This window comes from Bos indicus, chromosome 3, assembly GCF_029378745.1.
Source record: "Bos indicus isolate NIAB-ARS_2022 breed Sahiwal x Tharparkar chromosome 3, NIAB-ARS_B.indTharparkar_mat_pri_1.0, whole genome shotgun sequence".
Classification (NCBI taxonomy): domain Eukaryota; kingdom Metazoa; phylum Chordata; class Mammalia; order Artiodactyla; family Bovidae; genus Bos; species Bos indicus.
Genome location: NC_091762.1, coordinates 95,236,231 through 95,256,324, shown reverse-complemented (window position 1 = coordinate 95,256,324; position 20,094 = coordinate 95,236,231). Strand labels below are relative to the sequence as shown.

At 52.3% G+C, this 20,094-nt stretch overlaps 1 protein-coding gene across 4 annotated transcripts in view; it reads right to left on the bottom strand.

The window, feature by feature from the left end:
• TTC39A (tetratricopeptide repeat domain 39A) overlaps window positions 1-20,094 on the bottom strand; it is a 50,618-nt gene that overhangs the window by 3,222 nt on the left and 27,302 nt on the right. For all 4 annotated transcript variants that reach the window (XM_070786554.1, XM_070786553.1, XM_070786556.1 and 1 more), the window contains exons 4-14: window positions 19,963-20,039; window positions 18,654-18,721; window positions 16,520-16,584; window positions 14,366-14,465; window positions 12,988-13,053; window positions 10,954-11,062; window positions 10,465-10,532; window positions 10,324-10,383; window positions 9,273-9,434; window positions 4,109-4,200; window positions 2,047-2,167 (exon numbers count right to left, since the gene is read on the bottom strand). In XM_070786554.1, coding sequence (XP_070642655.1) covers window positions 2,047-2,167; window positions 4,109-4,200; window positions 9,273-9,434; window positions 10,324-10,383; window positions 10,465-10,532; window positions 10,954-11,062; window positions 12,988-13,053; window positions 14,366-14,465; window positions 16,520-16,584; window positions 18,654-18,721; window positions 19,963-20,039 — 988 coding nt within the window. The remainder of the gene's footprint in view (window positions 1-2,046; window positions 2,168-4,108; window positions 4,201-9,272; window positions 9,435-10,323; window positions 10,384-10,464; window positions 10,533-10,953; window positions 11,063-12,987; window positions 13,054-14,365; window positions 14,466-16,519; window positions 16,585-18,653; window positions 18,722-19,962; window positions 20,040-20,094) is intronic.

Here is a 20,094-nt window from a genome sequence, read left to right as displayed (position 1 = left end):
CCAGTGGGGCCTCAAGCTTCTCCGTCTATAAAATGTGTAGCTCAGATGAGGATCACTAAAGGCCCTTTCTAGCTCTAATCTTCCATGGTAAGTCTCAGCCCAGCTTTTGAAGCTGTAAGGCTTGAGGGAGTGATGGAGATTCTTATCTCTTACTTACGATTGAGATCTCTCCTTACCCCTGTGAGAATTTAAGATGGACCCGTATTCTCACTCTTTTCATATAGTTTTCAATTACGTTTCTGTTCCTGGGTCCCTAGGGCACTAGTCTGCACTCTCCCCATCTCTCTGTCCAAATTCCCCATCCTTTGAGAACAAGGTCATGCCCCTACTCTAAGGAGTTGTCTTCCTTGCTCCAGCTAACGGCCTCCTGTATTGGAAGAGTCATAGTTGACGTAAGCTCTTCAGGGGCTTAAGACCAAGTTACCTTCTCTCCTATTTCACTAAGGCAGTGGGCCTGAGTTTTCATCTATGAAACATGATTTCTTTCTTTGCCTTAACTGCCAGGAAGCTCAGAATACTAAATTTTCATTCTAGTAACTCTAATCTAGTTAGCCGAGATTAGCATTTCCTAAACTATCAGACCAAGCAATGGACATGACAGTGATTTGTATACATAAAGTTCTAGAAAGACTTTTTATAGTTTTTTTTATGTTCTAGGCAGGGACTTTAAGTTTTGACAAGTACTTATTAAATCATTACATGGTCTAAAAGAGTTCTGTGGCTAAATAACAGGGATAAACTGCATCTTCAAGCTTCTTCTCGGAGACCTACCATGCAGATGAGCATATAAAGGCTCCAAGAAGGTCTACAGTATGTAAACTTTGTTCAGGCCGGTCTTTCCCAAATGTATTTAATCACAGAAATAATCTTATGCACACATAGCATCTTGCAGGTTACAGTTTCGGAAATTCTCCCCTAAATATCCGGTTAGCTGCTTTCCCTGCCCCTCCTTACAACATATGCCCCAATTTGATGAAGCTTTATTGTATATTTTGAATTGTAAAATAGTTCAAAATTTATTTAAAGATATTCAGGATATAAGCTCAAAATAAATTCTACATAAATACTGAACTTGTTAATTTCTGTAGTGTTTAATAAGTTTTTATCAGCAGACTTTCATACCTGCTCTATGAAATGGGCAAGGTAGATATTTACATTAAGGGGAAGGGGACCTTGTATGCAAGTCACACAATTAGTGAGCAGCAGAGCCAGGTCTCTGAAGCAGCACCCTTCCTACCTTTCTGGCTGCCTTATTATTTGAATAACAAGGACTCTTAACAAACTAGAACTTGCTCTGATGCCTGCTCAGATCATGCATGGAATTAGCATAATAATTGTGATTCAGAAAGTTATGATGGGCTCCGGAACCAGACTGCCTGGGTTCAGATTCTAACTCATCAGCTATGGGACTTGGACAAGTTATTTCATCTTTCTACTTATATCTTATCTATATTTTAGCTTCCTACGTATCTATTAGGCCTTTTTATCCCCTTCTGTAAAATGGAGATGCCACCAGCACCTAAGAGGGTTCTTGTGAAGATCAGATAAGGCAATAGGCAATGGGTGTAACGAGCCTTGAACACAGCATGTGCCCAGTAGCAATGCCAGCAATTACTGTTATTTCAAAGTTGACTGTAACAGGGGTCCCAGCCTCAGAAAAGCTCGGGGCAGTGATGGGGGAACAGTATAAACAATAATTAAAATCATGTGACAAGACAGAAACAGACAGGATGGCAACACAAACAGCTGAGAGATGCCTATCTAGGAGAGCTGCGCTCTCTGCTTTCAGGCCTCTGCAGCCTGCTCACCTGTCTGCCCAACCCCATCCCTAGTAGACCAGTGCTTTCTCAGAGGTTGAGGTAGGCTCAAACTCATGTGTCCCTCACCCAGGGCCAGGTGATTTGTAAAATCATCTCCAGGCCCTGGGGTCATGAAGGTCTCTGTCCTGCATCCACACCCTCCAGGGTCACTGGCTATATCCCTGACCCTCAGCTAATCCCCACAATCCCAAATGAGTTCAGGACCAGTCAAGACCCTCCTACCCACCAGAGCAGGGACGGGCAATGAGATAGGTTTAGGGGAGAGGTAGCGTCTGGACTTCCGGATGGCAAACTTCTCTGTGGGTAGAGATTTCCCAGCAATCTTGAGTTTCAGGCCTGGCACAGCTCTGTGGAAGAGATGAGGGTGGAGAGAGGGCAAGAAAATGCTAGAACCGAGAGTCCCCAACCTGCCCAGCCTCTGCTTGACCCCTCTCTGGGCCTCATCATCTATATGATGAGAGTGTTGGCTTCATAGCCTGCGGCTACAGCCTAATTTCATAGGCCCTATTGCAAGATCTGACCACTTCCTATGGCTAGGCAGGCTCCTCTGCACCAGTAGCTAGAGGTGAGAATGTACATGACCACCACCACCGCCCCTCGGGCCTGCTATGCCTTCCAGTTGTCCCTCTCTACTCCCAGCCCCCATTTCCTGAGGGCCCAGCAGAAGTCTGACCCTAGTTTCACAGAGGAGATTAAAACTCATAAAGGGAAGGACCTGCCCAAGACCACACAGCACAAACCTTTCATTAAGTCTGGCCATGTGAGTTGCAGCCTCCTCAGCTGTTTCCAAGGGTAGAGTAAAATGTGGTATGCAGCTGAGCAAGACTACATCTGGGGCCCCACCCCCCCAGCTCTGCCTTGCCCTGAATTTCTGCCACGATCATGGGGGTATGGCTGTGACCTGAGCCGTCCAGGCCCAGGAAACAGCTGGACCTAGTTGTGAGGTCCCCAGCAAACACCTCTGCCACGTATTCACTGTGGAACCTCTCTGGGCCTGCTTTCTCATCCCTAAAATGGAGACAATGATATGGAAAGGAGAAGTTGTTATCCCCAAACATGCGTCTTTGGCATAAGGGTTATTTTAGGCTGATTATTTTTAAGAAAACAGCAAACACATCAAATGCTCTGAAAATCTAGTAGAATTTAACCTTCTCGTAAGAGACATTTACAAGGAAAATGTCCATTTGTAAGGATGTCTTTCTCTAGACCAGGAAGAGGAGGAAGACTAATTCTCCAGAAACTTAACAGTGAAGAAGGTGGAGACTAAAATCTGCATAACAACCATATACCCTCTCTTTTACCTGAAAACCTCCCACAACTGGCTCCCCATCCAACTACATCTTCTTTTTTGCTTTAGCTGGAGATGACATTTAAGGTAACAGCTTGGGCCATTTCAGAGAGTCAACTCAGTTTTCCTGGGTCCCTCCCATACAGAAGTTATTAAATTTTTGTTTGCTTTTCCATTAATCTTATTATGAGGGTCTCAGCCAAGAATCTAGAAGGATGGAGGAAAAATACCTCTTATTTCCCCACAGATTCTTACCTTCACAAATCTTCTAGAAGAGTTACATAAGATAAAGAAACTAAGTCACTCAGTAAATGACAGCACCCTGTGACTGTGACAGCCCAGGAAGCAATGGTTACACTCATTTCCATATCTGCACGTTGGGGCCAACCCTCACCATGACTGGGGAAAAGCCCGAGGCTCCCGCCTCAGGCCTGCCATGGCTGAGTCCTGCTCCAGGCCCTTCGCAGAAGGCAAACACAGCAGAGCAGGTAAGAATAAAAATAGCTACCATGTACTGGCTCCAGGCCCCACCGCAGACTCTTTAAATCTAGTCTCTATTTGATTTGCAAAACAACCCTGCAAAGCCGAGTTTGTTATTCCCATTTTACAGATGCTGAAAGGGTCCCAGATGACACAGGTAACAAATGGCAGAGGCCAGATTTAATCCTGCTTACGTGATTCCAACTCTGCTTTTCTGAGTGTATCAGGTTAACTCGGCAGAAGGAACCTCTCTGGACCTGTGTCCGCATCTGTGCTACACTCTGGATCAAAGAGGCACAGTGGGAACGACGTTGACAAAACCACTTTAATGAAAGAAAACCTCTGAACAGATTCAAAGGGCTCTAACAGCAGCAGCAAGAGGAGTGGGGGTGCGGGGAGGATTGGGGAGGGCTGGGGGTTCCGGGCCCTGGGGATGACAAGCCCCCATCTCCCTCTGCTCAGGGTGGCTGTGGGCAGAGCCTGGCTGAGACCTACAATGGAATGCAATGGCCGCACCCACCTAAACAACTCCACTTCGTCATCTCCGAACGGTTTGTAGTCCTCCTTCCCAAACATGCTGAGGTAGGCGGCCTTCATGTAGATATAGGTGGCCTGTGTGAGGCAGAGCAGCAGTCAGGTATAAGCAACCTGCCCTCCAAATCACAGTCCTGAACTGGCACACACACCTCACTGGAACCTCACTATTATCCCCAACCCCCAGGGGAGAAACTGGGTCAGGAAGCTGAAGCAACTTGAGTCTGTGACCTAGGAGTTAAATCCGTGATGGGCCATGTCTAAGCACCTGACCTCTCCACTTTGAAGCCACTGGGCAGACGGCAAGCAACTAGTGGTGCGCCAGGCGGAGCTGAGGACAGGATGGAGATACAAAGACGGGGCGGCAGGGGCTTCAGGGAAGATGCAAAGGGAAGCAGCCACTTCACACTGGGCCCTTGAAAGCCAACGGGAAGATTCACGGAAACAGAAAAAGGACCTTCCAGGCAAAAGGAACGTCCTGATCAAAGGGAGGGCAGAGACGTGTGTAAGTGGGGTACAAATGGGTGGGTAGCATAAAGCATGGAATACCCAAGAAGTGTGAGGCCAGGAGGGGCAGGGACCCGGGTTGTGGCTCATCTCAGGGTCCCTTGGTGAGACTGCTTGCTGTGTACCAGGCACTTTACATATATCCCAAAGACAATGCCAGAAAGGAATCTGTACCCTACCTCTGCTTCCTGGGGCCGCAGGGCTGCTAGGGGCAGAGCTGGGAGGGACCCCAGGTGTGTGTGGCTTCAAGGGATCCACTGACAAGAAAGGGGTGGTTTGCAGAGCCCCAACCTCACCCCCATCTCAGAGATGTATCCCTGAAAGCCGCTCCCCTTTGCCTGAAGTTCAACGCCGGAGGAGCCTGGCTCTGTGCTGCCCTCCAGTGGTCAAGTATTGAACCACAGCTAGACCCCCTGGGGCTGCTACCCAGCAGAGTATAGTGGGTAGAGGAGGGAAGGGAGCCGGACATCCTGGAGTCTAGTCCTAGGAGAAGGTGGAAAGCAATCTCCACCTGGGAGCCCCACCCATGCTGAAACCCAGGGCTGCTCCCAGTTCCAGCCTGCCCTCGGCACCTCAGCCTGCCCTTCACAACATGAGGAAAACCTGGTCTTTGTGGGTGTGCTAAGAAGATGCTCCCCTCAGTGAAATCTGTCCCCCATCCCCTCTTTAACCTCCTGGTGTCACCTGTGCCTTCTCCCTCCGCCTGGCCCCAGTACCGAGCCACCAAGCCCTCAGGACTTTACTACCCACAGAGCTCTTGAATCCCACTGGCCTGGCCCTATCACGCCACACCGTCTCCCCGCTCCAGGCCTTGCCCTAGTCCATGTGGTCTCCTCACTGATGTCCTGCTCCCACTCCTGCCCCCCACCAGCCATTCTCCACACCACTGCCATGCGGACATTTTAGAATAAGGTCACAGCAGTCCCTCTTTGACTCATGATACCCCGTCACACTTAGGGAAAAGGCCCACATTCTCTGTCATGGCCTGCGAGGCCCGATGCAGCTTCCCTCAATTTCTCCTCCAGCTTCGCCACTGGTGCCCCCTTGCTCTAGCCACACTGGCCTCTGGGCTGTTTCCAGAATATACCAACTCATGGCTTCAGCTTCCTTCTACACCTGTCCTAACATCTACCAGGCCTGGAACATTCTTCACGGAGATGTCAGCCTGGCTTGCTCCTTCACTCCATCCTGGTGTCTTCTCAGGCAGGCCCCTCCTGACCACACTGTTCTCCACATCCTGCACCCGCACCTTGCCCAGTTTTTCATTGCACTTAAGCAGAACCTGACGTTATCTCACACTGCACATCATCTATGTTTCTTGTCTCTCTCCCCACTAGAACATGAGCCTCGAGGTCTTTGCTTTGTTCAGTTGTAGATGACCTGCCCTAGAATAGGACTGGCATGTGAGGGTGCCCAGTGACTGCAGGACAGATGTCTAAAAGCACAAATACAAGCCACAAGCAACAAGGGCTCCCCCACTGTCAGGCTAAAGCCCAAACAGCCACTCAGGGCCCTGGAGACTGGCTTCTCTGGCTCCTCCCCCGGGCCACTCTTCCCCATCACTCCCTAAACTCACCTCAGGCCCCTGCTTGTGCTGTCCCTCTGCCTGGGACCCCACTGTCCCTTCGTTGCCAGGCACATCTGTGGGCTTCCTGTCAGAGCTTCTTCCCCAACCCTGCCCCCAACCCGGACTGAGTCAACAGGAATTAGGACAGATGCAGCGACCTAGCATGGTGAGAGCCATGGGCATCCAAGTTCCTAAGGGATGTTATGGGGCCATGCTGATGGAGAGCCACAGCCACCCTGCCTGAGGGGGAGTCCTGTCTCCCAAAGTTACCTGTTTGCCTATTGATTCCACGTATTTATTCTGCTGGATTATTCTACTAGCTTCTGTGCAGGCAGACAGTCCTTGTCCCAAAAAAGCTTCCAGTGTGTGGCTTAGAGGGGGAAGATCCCTCCACGGCCCCCCTGCACTTCCATCCACAAGCCCTTCACCTGGTTAAACAGGGCCTCCTGGCAGCCCCCTGGCTCCCCAGCCTGTGCCCTGAAGTTCTCCTGGCCTGGTGTGTCCTTCTGCCACCATAACTCCTCGTCCTTCGAGACTTTCAGTTCAGACATCTTTTCCAGAAGGCTTCCTTGTCCTCTTGGCTGGGCTAGTCAGGGCTGCCTCTGAGGCCCCCTCGACCCCCGCATTGCGGCACTGAGCACACAGTTGTCACCGCCTGGTTTCTGGCTGCAAGCACGAGGGCCAAGGCCCACGGGGTGAGCCAGCCTAGCACGGGCAGACACTGAGCAGAGGGGCTGGCACGCAGGGCAGTGGCCACGGGCCAACTCCCTAGAGCTAGAAGCTGGTGGACTTCAGTAGCCAAGCGCTGGAAATTAGGGATGAATGAGGCCCGAGAACTCGAGGTGCCACAACCTCTACCTACTTTCACAGGAAACCCTTTTGAGAAAAGCATTGCAGAGAGAGGGGGGCTGACCACCCCAAAGCCACAGAGCTGAAGACTGAGCCAACTCACAGCCAGACTTGCTGACATGAGGGAGGCCTGGCCCTCCCTCTGTTCCTCACAGAAGCTGTGTGGCCACCTCAGGTCTCTTCTTCCCTGGTAGAAGGCCCAGCTGCCTGCCCCACTTCACAAGCAGGCTTCTGCTGCTGCTGCTGCTAAGAAGGCTTCTAGATCACTTTAATTTAAAAAGGTTCCCGGAGGCTTTGTTGGGAGGGGGAGGGATGAGGGATGAATGCTGGCCCACAGGGGCTGGGCCTGAGGAAGTGCCTTCAACAGCAAGGTGGCCTTAGGGCAAGCTGGGCCTACTCAGGGGAACTGAGGAGCAAGGGAAAAGCAGAGGCCTTGGAGCCACACAAAACTGTCTTCAGACCCTGTGTGTGTCACCAACTGCTGTGTGGCCCAGGGAAGTCTCTCACCCTCTCTTAGCCTCAGTGTCTCTCATGTGCCTGATGGAGATAACATCTACCTCCCTGGGTGTAATGTGGAGGAAAGGACAAGCGCTAGGCACACAGTCAGAGCTCAGAGAAAGCCCACTCCTCCTCCCAGCCCTGCCTGCCCTGAGCCAGTGAAAGTGAAAGTCACTCTGTTGTGCCCAACTCTCTGTGACTCAATGGACTGTAGTCCACGAAGCTCCTCTGTCCGTGGAATTCTCCAGGCAAGAATACTGGAGTGGGTTGGCATTCCCTACTCTAGGGGATCTTCCCAACCCAGTAATCGAATCCATGTCTCCTGCACTGCAGGCAGATTCTTTACCATCTGAGCCACCAGGGAAGCCAGCCCTGAGCCAGAGAGTCCCTTTCAGCCTGGGCCCTAGGCAGGGTGACTGAATAGGGACTTCCATGCAAGGGTGGGAGAAAGATGAGAAAATCAGGGTCACTGAGACATACGTGCTATGGATTTCACAATAGTGGATGCTCTCTGATGATCTAAATGATTCTAAGACTCTTATCTGTGTTATCATTACTCTATGATGATAATGGCTCATACTTGTTTCACCACTTACCATGATAATACTTTGGCCACCTGATATGAAGAACTAACCCATTGGGAAAGACCCTGATGCTGGGAAAGATTGAAGGCAGGAGACGGGGATGACAGAGGATGAGATGGTTGGATGGCATCACCAACTCGATGGACATGAGTTTGAGCAAGCTACCAGGAGTTGGTAGTGATGAACAGGGAAGCCTGGCGTGCTGCAGTCCATGGGGTTGCAAAGAGTCAGACACAACTGAGCAACTGAACTGAATTGAACCATGATAAACATTTATGCTGAGCATCTGTTCTGTTTCGCCTCCATGGCATCTCCTTAATGCTCACTCCCAACAACACTTATTCTGGGGCATCAACTCATTTTTCTTTGGGGGAATCACCCCTCTCCTACTTCTAATCCATGAGGGGTCTTCCCACTCCTGTTTCCAGGCACTGGCCTGTGATCTATGCAGACCAATGAGGCTCTGTCATGGGACTTTGGTTGAAACCAAATGGGAGAGGCAGCCCATAGCCACCCTGCTGGCACATCAAGAGAACCTGCCTGTACAATGAAGAAGTCACAGAGAAGAGCATAGTCCCAGCTGGAAAAAATAAGCCCAAATGACTTAGAATTCCTGGAGTCAGCCCAACCTGAAATCAGATGTGCCTGGAATTTTCAGTTATATGAACCAATAAGCCTTTGTGTTTACACCTGCGTAGTCATGTAACATGTCCACTAGCTCCATGTGACTTTTTACATTTAAATTAAAATAGAATAAAATTGAAAACATCCAGTTTCCCAGTTGCAGTAGGCACATTTCAAGAGCTTGGCGTGCACATGTGACTGGGGGCTCCCACACTGGACAGCACGGAACATTTTCACTGTAACAGAAAGTTCTGTTGGGCAACACTCACGCAGACCACGTGAGTGACACTTCTGTCCCTTGTGGCTAAAAATCTCGATACCTTGTAGTTCTAAAGGTCACCTGTTTCCCGTGGTCTTTAGTTCCTTCCAACCCTGAGGTCTAGTAGAATTTGTGGTTTTGCTTAAACTATAGCTGAGATCTCTGTGTTCAGTTAGGGGTTTGGTCCCGGTCTGGGGGCTCATGGCCAGTCTAGGCTGGTCTTCTGGTCTCCCTGTTCCCCCAACATGTGGTGTCAGCCCACCTTGGACCAGGAGTTCTCCTTGCTGAGCAGGTCTGCATAGAAGTAGGCCATCTTCCACTGGGCCTTGTAGGTGAAGCACCACATCAGCTCCCAGTAGCACATGTGGTGGAACTGCTTCCAGTGCTGCTGGGCCTCACAGCACTCCTCGAACCGCTGGATGGCCTGTGGGTACCCAGCACTGAGCCTCTGCCAGTATCCCGCAGCCCCAGCCGTCCGCCCCAACCCCCCGCCAGACCCTCCATCCCTGCCCAGCTCCACAGCAGCCCCAGCCCCATGCCAGCCTCAGGAGCAAGGCGAGCAGCAGCATCGGGGAGACAGCGGGTGTGGCCTCCAGTCCCAGTTCTATCCTCAAAGTCTTACATGACCTTGGGCCCAGTTACCAACCCTCCTAGGGACTCTAGTCTTTCGGCACAAAGCGAAAGGGTGCGGGACAGAGCTATAACAGAGGCATAATAAGCAGTGGGAAGTGTTAAAGTGATATAATGATGTCTCTGCCTCAGAGCAAACTCCAAAGGTTCCGGCAGCTTCCACAGAGTGACCCGGCCCGGGGCGTCTGTCCTTCGGCCTGAGGAACCACAGCCAGGACCAGCAGGAAGCACCAGAACTCCGAGAGTCACGGAGTCTGTCCTGGGCCTTGGCTTAGTGCTGGGGATTCTGCCAGGGTGGTAAGCCTCCCCTCTCTCACCCCTTCCACGGTTCCCTCCCACCTTGGAGCCCAGATCCTTAGTCAGGCCGTCCAGGCGCCTGCTTCGCCCCTGGCAGCAGGCTCCAGCCTGTCACCCTGCCCTGGACAGTGGACCCTCTCGCCTCTCTGCCTTACTCAAGGGCACTGTATCCCTCCTTCTCCCTGCCAATCCCACTCACCAGCACTGCCACCTCCTCCCTCGCCCTCCCAGACTCTCGAGTCGTTGGCAGCGCCTCTCCTGGGCCTGCTCCCTTCGTGGGTCTTCTCTCAGCCCCTCCTCCCAGTCTGCCTGTCTCCTGTCTGTGTGTCTGCTGTCCTGGGAGACCTGAGGGGCCTCCAGCACTGGCTCAGACTCCTGTTACTTACCGCATCAACATTGCCTTTAATGACTTCAATCCGCCCCGCAAAGAACAGGAAGATGGCGCCCTACAATGACACGTATCTGGGTTTGTGGGGGTCCACAGGGCACATGTGGGCTGCGGGTGTCTGCCAGGAGGTAAGGCTCACCTTAGGGTATCGCTTCAGGTAGGGTCTCAAGAGCTTCTCTGCCTCCTCGATGTTGACGTTCCCGGTGCCTGAAGGGGGTGGGGGGGGCAACAGGACTCGTCACCATCCTCCCTGGTGGTCCTCCCAGCAACCTGCCAGGGGCTTCTCAGGGCCTCCATTTCTGCTCTGTGAAATGCGGATGCTAACTCTTCTGTCTCCAGGGTGATGTGGGGACTGAATAAGACACTAGGGCTGACAGCATCCTCATGCCCTCTACAAGGTGGGCAGGACCCACCTCCATTTCACAGATGAGAACATCGAGTCTGGAACCCAGTCACACTGTAAAGAAGTGAGTGTCCAGGCCCCTGGACAGTTGCGGTTCTACTGTTTCTGGTTTCAGGGCCCCCTCCCCAATCCTGGGGGCCCAGCAGCCCCTTGCCCTCTCACCCCTGCCCTAAGAGGCAGTCAAAGCCCAGAGGCCCTGGCGCTCACTGTGGGGGGCGCTCCTACCAAGCACGAAGGTGAGGAAGGTGTGGTAGCAGAGCAGCAGCATGACGCAGAGCACGGCACGGAAACTGTGCCCCGACGCCCCCTCCTCCAGCTGCAGCAGCCCGTAGTCCTGGGGGAAAGACGGGGACAGCTGAGGCAGCCAGGCCTGAGCGCCCCCCGCTCCAGCCCAGGACCTGGGGCAGGGGAGGGGCAGGGAGGTCCCTGGACAGCTGTGAGGGCGCCACTGCTGCGGAAGGGGCCAGAGATCGCTGGGCTCCGAGCCTGGAGCCCTGGAGGCCGCGCAACCAGGAACGAGAGGCCGTCCCTCGCAGCACCTCAGCCATCTTGCTGGGGGCAGAGTACCCCACGGCCACAGCCAGGGCAAAGACAAGGGCGTCCCCTACCTCCCTAATAGCCCCTCCCCGTTCCTCCTATAGTCGCCTGCTCAGTCCCCATGCTGGGCGCCAAGGCCGTGAGCAGCCCAGGTCTGGTCGGGGAGTAGAAATGACAAGGAGGTAGATAATCCTAACCCAGGCTCAGGGCACAGACAGGGCCATAGCAACTGCAGGCCGGGAAGGCTGCCAGGAGGAGAAGGCTCCAGAGCCTGCCTGGGGAGGAGCAAGAAGCCAGACTATGCTTGTATCACCACCGGCAGTTTCTGCCCCACTGCCTATCCTAGAGTGTGTTCCTGATCTTTCTAACAGATACATCTGACTTGCCTCACCCCTGCTGCAAACCCTCCACAGCCCCCTTGACTTTGGGATAAAGATGAAGCCAGAGCTTGTGGGTGCAGGAGGTCCCTCTTGCTCCGGCCTTGCCACCCTCTCTTCCTGGCCAGGCCACCCTGTCCCACCTCTCAGACTTTCTCGTGTTCTTCCATCATCATCCTGAGATCCTACTCGGGACCCAAGGGCCTTCTTATAAAAAAAAAAAAAAAAAAAAACACCTGAGGACTTTCAGAGCCTCTAACGAGTGTTTCCCTGGGCCCAGGCCATGGACCACAGAGGGCAGCCAAGCCTGTACGTGTCCTGGGACAGGTGAGAAGAAGCGCAGGGTCCCAGGTGAGGAGCGGCCCTTCCCAGTACTCGTCTGTCCTCAGGCTACAGGAGAAAGCCTCAGTGTGGTGCTGGAGCGTGCAGCATCACCCTGCTCTAAGCTGTCTTCCACACAAAGAGAAACAGGCTACACAATCTGGTGGACCAAGGAAGACTGCTTGGTCCTGTAGTATTTATTGTTACGATCATGCTCTTACCACGCCACATAATATGGGTTCTCTGTGTAGTAATGTTTCCTTTAAATAAATTTAAGTAAAAAAAAAAATAAGAACCACATTTGAGAAAAATAATATGTAAATAATAATATAGAGGTCTGTGCACATGGCAAAAAATCAGGAAAGGCTGGAGAAAGTCCAAGCTGGAGAAACACTGATTTGATCAGTGGAGAGGGCAGTCAGCAGTCTTTGTTCAGAGTCACAGGAAGAAGGGGATGAGGCTAGACAGACTCAGGGCTCCTGACTTACAGGTTAATGCTCCTTGTACCATTCTGGGTCTCCACCAGGGAGCCCTCCCTGATCTGCTACCTGGCACTCAGGGTCCTGCCCTCAGTAAAGCCTCTGGGTTCTTGAGTCCTCTGGTTTCCACCTCAAGGCCCAGTGCACAGCAGGGCTCCCCATGGGCATCTCCTAGATAAGAAAATGGTCCCAAGGGGAGGGACTTGCTCAAGGCTATCTGAGGGGAGAAGAACCAGGTTCCTAACACCTGCCAGACATAGAGATGATGACCCCAGGCCCCTAAAGGACCCCAGGAGCCGCTCTTCATACCCACCCTCACCCTAGAGCCTCTCCACCCTGAGAAGAGCCTGACAGCAATCACTGGTCCCATTAGCAGGAGAGCAGACTGAGGCCTAGAGAGGCCTGGGCCTTGTCCAGGGTCTCACACCGAGGGGGGCGCTGAGCCAGGGCTGGCGCTAAGGCCCCACAGCCCCTCAGCCACACCCCACCAGCTGAGCTCCAGCCCTGGGGCTGAGGATTGGGAGCCCCAGGAGGGAGGTGGTTACCTTGTTTCCTGAAAACCCTACGAACTCGAGCAGCCGCAGGATCCTGGTAGGAAGCATGGACAGCGTCTGAAGAGAGAGCCAGGCGAACTCATGATGGGTGGGGGCCACCCCTCCCAAATGCAGACCTCCACAGTCCTGGGGGTGATCCCTGAGGTGCAGGCCCATCTCTGGAATGCCCATGAGGCCGCCCCCAGCTCCCACTGATGGAGAGAGGCACTACAACATGACAATAAGGAAAAGACTGCGTCTCGATCCTAACCTCACCACTCCCAGCTTGGTCACCTCTCTCTGCCTCAGTTTCCTCATCTGTAAAATGGAAATAAAAATAGCCCCTACCAGACGGATCACATTAATACACATGAAGCGCGTAACAGAGGTTGCACCTAGCAGTTAGCTATTGTTATTACACTTAATCCCTGCTTTGTACCAGGAGATTCATTGCATTGAATCTCGGAACAGTCTTGCAAAGAAGGGATTTACTGCTATGTCTGACAGAGGGAGAAACAGAGGCATAAGATAAGTGACAGAATATGCCCAGGGCTCCACAGATCAGAAGTGGAGCCACTTCTTGAGCCCAAGACAGTCCAGCTACAACCTGCTAAAGTATCTGATGCACTCTGCAGCTTGTATTTCTCAGCACTTGGGCCAGAATCACTGCTCCCATCTTACAAATGAGGAATCTGAAACCCAGAGAAGGGCAGGGATCCCCATCTGAACAGGCTTTGCCTATAGGGGAGGAGCCACCGCCCACCACACACACTTTGGGGGAAGTCCCTGGCCACCCAGGGCCAGGAGTCCGAATCATCCAAGAGCAGCTCCTCCTCCCAGGAGCAGGCACACCTCTTCTGAGCCTCCCTGACTCAGTTCACGCTGTTCCCTCTGCCTAGAATGCTCTTTCTGCCTGAAAAACTTCCCTTACCTGTGGATCCTTCAAGTTCCAGCTCAAATACTCCCTGCTCCCCAGAACCTTCCCCAACTCCTGCAGAAAGAAGTTCTGGCTTTCTGTTCCCCGTGGGTCACCGGTTGTTTCCAGGCCTGTCTCCTTCCCAGCCACTGGTCAATGTCTAACCACCAGCTTTCTGGGGAGGAAAAGGCCCTGATGTCTTGTGTTTGTCAATTTCTGATGCTATAAATATTGTCGCCATAGTTGATTTCAAGCTTCAACTTGCCTCAGGAAGAAACGTACAGAAGGGACCATGGAGCCATGGCCAGCCCCCACTCCCACCCCAGCTATGAGTTACCTCCAGGCCGGCAGTGTGTCTGCTTCATCACCGGGGCCCAGGACAGTAACCTGGCAGAGACCCAGTGTAGCCAGTGATGTGCAGGGGAGATTAACCTTGAACCCAGATGCTGGACACGGGGAGGTACGCCCACTCACCAGGTTGAAGGCGCCCACGCCGAGCTTCACCCCTCCTTCAAAGTGCCTGTGGTTCTCCCCCTTGCAGTACTGTGAGGACTGCACGAGGCTGTCCAGCTCCCTGTGGAGGGAGGCAAAGCCTGTTTCAGCCACAGCTGGGGGGCGGGGTCCCCTTCCAGCTGGGGCCAAGTGGCCCCTACTTCTTACTGACCTCAGAACTCCCTGGTGGTAGATGTGTAACTGTCTGGCAATCCAGAGAGCCGATATTCGAGGAACCTCTAGCCCCATCTCCCACCGTAATGACACACCCTTTGCTCTTGAATTTCAGCTCTGTCAGCTCTCGCACACCCGCCTCATCTGACCTCTAGGCATTGGCTTGTGCTCTGCATTCTGTCTAGAACAGCTCCTCAACCTCAGTACTACTGATAAGTTTAGGCTGGATAACTGGATAATTCTTTGTTCAGACTACGGGGGAGGGAGGCTGTCCTGCACATCTTAGGAAGTTTAGCAGCATTCCTGACCTCCACGCACTAGCTGTCAGGAGCAGCCTCCCCCAGTATGACAAGCAAAATGTTTCTGGACATTGCCAAATGTCTCATCGGGGGGAAACTGGCCCTAGATGAGGAACACTGGGCTAACTCCAACAGCACCTCCTTAAGGAAGTCTTCCTGGAGTTTCTTGGTCGGAATCCAACCCTCTTCCTTCTGGTCACCCATAGCTCTGAGCACATACATATGCCAGTCCGCCTGGGGCAGGACAGGGAAATTAAAGAGGTACCTGCCTCCTCCGCAGGCCATGAGCATCTCAAGAGCATTCACTCAGCAAACACTGACTGAGCTTCTCTGGACGGCAGGGCACAAAGCTGTCAAGCTACTATCTTCACAACTCTCCCCTCTCAGGGACGGACCCCCATCAAGTCACTGACAGGAAGAGGGGGAACCCTGGAGCCTGACCTCATTTGGGGTGCTGGGAAGGTTTCCTCAAGGGGCTGACATCTGAGCTGAAACCTGAGGAACAAGGAGCTAGCCTGCACAGAGTGTTCCTGGCAGAGAGAACAGCATGTCCAAAGGCCCTGAGGTAGGAATGAGCTGGCCTGTTTGAAAAACTGAGGGAAGGCCCAAATGTCTGAGGCAGAGGGGGACAGGAGATATGGTTACAAGAACAAACGGAGCTCCCAGGAGTGACTCGGCAAAGACCTGGGACTTTATTCTAAGAGCAAGACAGGTCTTGGGAGTTGGCAGGGAGTGACCTGACAAGGTTTGTGCTTTGAAAACATCACTCTGGCAGCAGGTAGGGAGACTGGAGGGGCCAGAACACACGTCTGGTTTCCTTGAGCAATTCCAGCAGAGACCACACAAAGGAGCATGGTATCCATATACTGCATGGCGTGTTATACCCCAGCAATACCTTGAAATCAACCTCACAGTGTCTCCACAGGAAAACTCTCACATTAAGTGGGCAAAGTAATGGCAACAGTCTCGAGTCAATTCAAGTCCACTTTTAATGGAAAAGGAGTTTCAATGCCAAACTGGGGGCAGGAGGGAGGGTTAATTCCTTTCAGAGCTTTACTGGTCTGGGAATTACAGACAAGGACTGCAGAGCCATGTTGGGCAGAAGTGCTCTGGATTAAGTCTTCATTCTTTGCTCCATAAACACGGCCCTATGTGTGGCCCAGTGCTGAGCCGGCATGGAAATAACCTACCTGGCCCTCGAGGAGCTCCCAGTCTCGGGAGGGGGTGTGTATATATAAGCACCATTTCTACATATTGGTGGGTTCAAGGAAGGCTTCCTGGGGAAAGTGGCATTTGGATGGGGCCTTAACATCTATTGCTGTCCTCAAAATTATTGCTCCTGCATCTTTCTCCTACCTCAACCAGACCGAGCTGCTTGTGCAGAATATGTCTTATTTTTCCCTAGTTCAGAGTTAGGCACAAAGACAGCACTTGGGGGGACCAAATGAACAGATACACCCAGAAAACCAGGGGAATAATATTCCAGAAAACTGAGGTCCTCAGGTTGCAGAAATGTGAGGTCACAAGCATTCTAGGTCTCCTGCCTCCAGCCAGCACCCTCTACCTCCCACAATGCAGGCTGAGGGGCACAGGATAGTAGATGCTGTGCTCTGCTGTGCCCCCCAATGCCACATCCACCCCCACCCAGGCCAGTCCCACTCACTTGTAGGTCTGGTAGCTGTTTCGAACTTTGATGCCGCCCTTGATGAAGCTCACCATGTTCTCGTCCTGCAGGAGGGAGACTTGCTAAGAGCCAGGCCTGGGTGGTTAGCCACAGGCTTGAGAGGATCATCAAGGCTCCAGATCCTTCCTGGCTCTCCCTGGGCCTCACTTTATGAGGGGCCCTGCATGGGTAGGGGTCCGAGGTCAGCTAAACTAGACCTCCCCACTCTACCCTGGGGGCTTAAGACGAGGGTCTTGCTTGCCAAACAAGCCTTCCAAAATGCCCAGGGCTGGACCACAACCTCCTTTACCAGGCTCACATGTACATGAGCTATGTGTTTGGAGAAAGGCCTGGAGGAGATGCTCCCACCAGTTAACCGTGTCTCCTCCAGGTAGAGGAATTGTGGGGAAGGAAGGGAGACTTTCGGTTTTGGATTTTTTTTTTTTTTTTTTTTCACAACAAGCAGGTATTTATCACATTTGTAATTTCAAGCACCTGGGGACTTTTCTGGCGGTCCAGTGATTAAGACTCCACACTTTCACTGCAAGGGGCATGGGTTTGATCCCTGGCTGGGGAACTAAGATCCCACATGCCACGCGATGCAGGAAAAAAAAAAAGAAGCACCAATACCTACAGCCCACCTGGCTGTTCCGCTCCCATGTATACACCCGACAAAAACGGACATATTTCAAGAAGGCTCATAGCACCACTGTTCACAGTAGCCAAGGACCGAAACAACCCAGATGTCCTTTAGCCGGAGAATGGATAAACAAACTGGCATGTTCACAGCAAGGAGTATTAAACACAGCCTTGTGTGATTGGGTAAAAAAAGCAAGTCCCACACAGTTTGAGGCCTTAAGAAACTCAAAGGCAACCAAAACATAGCAATTTGGTGTTCAGACAGGAATAGGAAGCTGAGAAACCATTTTTTTAAAAAAATAGGGTGGGGATGATACATACAAAACTCCAAGTAATGGTCTCCCCCCGGGGGAAGGGAGGAAGGAGGCAAGGAGGCTTGCCAGCAGGGTTCTGTTCTCTGATTGGTTGGGGGTGGGGTTCATGGGTGTTTATTTATTATATATAATAATAGAGTATACAAACAAAGGAAATAAAAGGCCATTCATGGTGATCCTGATGAAGAACTAAGATTAATCAAATTCTAATCATCTGAGGTCCAAAAAGATAGAAATATCACTAACAAAAATAAAGAACACCCCAATGATAAAATTTATATGTGCCTCTCCCACCCCAATACACCTATTACATGATGATTGCCTGCAATGCAGGAGACGTGGGTTCGATCCCTGGACACAACTGAAGAGACTGAATATATATGCACATATATTTATAACTATATCCAGGCTTTTTGGTAAAACCAAAGGGTCTCACAATTTTCTCTATGGTGAAGAGCACAGGCTCTGAGTCAGCCAGAAGGCATGTGATTAGTCACATCCAGCTCTTTGTGACCCCATGAACTGTAGCCCACCAGGCTTCTCTGTCCCTGGGATTCTCCAGGCAAGAATACTAGAGTGGCTGCCATTTCCTACTCTAGGCTGAGTCAGCCAGATCTGGTTTAAACCCCAACTCTGCCATTTGTTAGCCATATGACCCTGAGAAGGTAGGTCCTTCCCCCTAATTCTCCCTTTCACAGGCCTGAGGTGATGGTTAAATAAAATATGCAAATGTAGGCAGAAACAAACATGCAATGTGTATAAGGTATGTAAAAACGACAACCCTGCAGTGTATACAAAGTATGGTGTGCTGCAGGTGCTACAAGTCAAGTTCTTGAATGAATCAAGTTTGATTCATTCTGACTTGTCTGTTGAATGAATCAAATGTGAAGCAGGCTTTGTGACAATGTCTGTCACTCCCGTGACACAAAAACAGCAGGAAACCAGCAGTCACAAGGTGGACATGCATCCCATCAGTGGGTGGGAACACGTGTGCCCCTTGTGCAGAGGGAAAGCCCGTCACCTCTGCCACTGAGCCTGCCCAGGGCCAGGAGTGCTGGGGTGACTGTGCCTTGGTCCTTGCCTCACCCACAGGTCATGGCTTCTCTAGATCCTTTGGGCTAAGATGTGGTGCTCCACCCTCTGAAACCCCCAGGCTGCTTGTACAGACAGCGGGTTCCTACCTGCAGGAAGGTCAGGGCCGCTCTCTGCAGCAGGCACTCTGCGTAGCAGACCTCAGCGTGGATTTCCTCTGCGGGGAGAAAACCAAAGCCCTGCGGCCTCCTGGGACTCTTGGCAGGAGACTTGGGTCACCTCCTCATCTCATTTCCCAAAAGGCAAAGGGAGCCTGAGTCAGCACCTGCCCACTGCCTCTGGAGCCCCGTCACCAGGTTCCTTCACACATGGCCCTCAACACTGTCCCAGTTAGCTTACATTCCCCATGCCTGCATCCCCCTAGAAGTCAGCGTGGGGCCCTGGGACTTGTTCTCCTGCCCTCCAGGCATCGCTGTAGGTGCTGTGCACCAACACTCCTAGGGCACTGGGATGAACGGATGAAACCAGGGAAGCCACGGGCTGTGGGAGCGAGGAAGGAGAACTGACACAGCTGGAGGACTCAGGAGAGACTTCCAGGAGAAAGATATCTGAGTTGAAAATGGGATGGAAGCATGAGGCAGGAAGAGCTTTCTTGGCAGAAGCCCAGGAAAGTCAAACAACTCAGATGTTTGGGGACAGCTGAGCCACAGAAGGTTGAAATGGGGTGAAGCGGGGAGAGGCTGAGGGGACAAGGAAAATGAGGGGCAGAAGTCTGGCTGAAAGGGCCTTACGCACTGGTGGAGACTTACAGATTTGGTCCTGTGGGCAGCATGGAGCCATGGCAAGTTTGAAGGAGAGAGACACCATCGAGGGCAATGTTTTGTGCTGGAACCATCAAGGGCTCTCAAGGTGGGGATGGCCATTTGCCCCCCACCCCCACTAAAGGTTCCCCAAGTGCTTATGGTTGGCTGCTGCTGCCTCTAGGACTGCAGTCATGGCACAAAGATGCAGTGTGGCCCTGGCAGCCCAGACCTCTGCTACTGCCCCCAGCTGTTTCATCACAAGGTGTCAGGCTCTAAAACCACAGTCCCCTCTGGGCACCTTAGATTACTATGGTCTTTAAACCACGAAACCTAACTGCACACACAGCCCTAAGTCCACCCTAGCCTGAGGAGCAAAGTGACAGCTCCTTTGACAGCATTTTCTTTCCTCAATTTGCAGCCCTCAGCAGGTAATGCTGTAAGGTAACTGAGTCTTACCTGCTCCCCACCCACCCCCACACATGAGACCAGTCCTCAAAAGGCCCCAGGTCTGACCCATCAGTGTCTCAGTGCCTGGGCCAGGGCTCAGCCCCCTGGGTGACAACGAGGAGGATAACTGCCCCTTCCTGCCCCTTCCCGGGCCTGGAACCAGGCGACCTGGCATCAGCGGGCTGAAAGGACACCCCAGATGCCACACCTTCTGTGAACTGGTCCATAGTGGGGCGGTGCACCAGGCTACTGAAGGAATCTGTTACAGAGGACTTCTTCCTGTGCCTGCAGAGAAAAACAGGGCCTCATATCATTCAGGGAGGTGAGCAGGGGGCCCAGG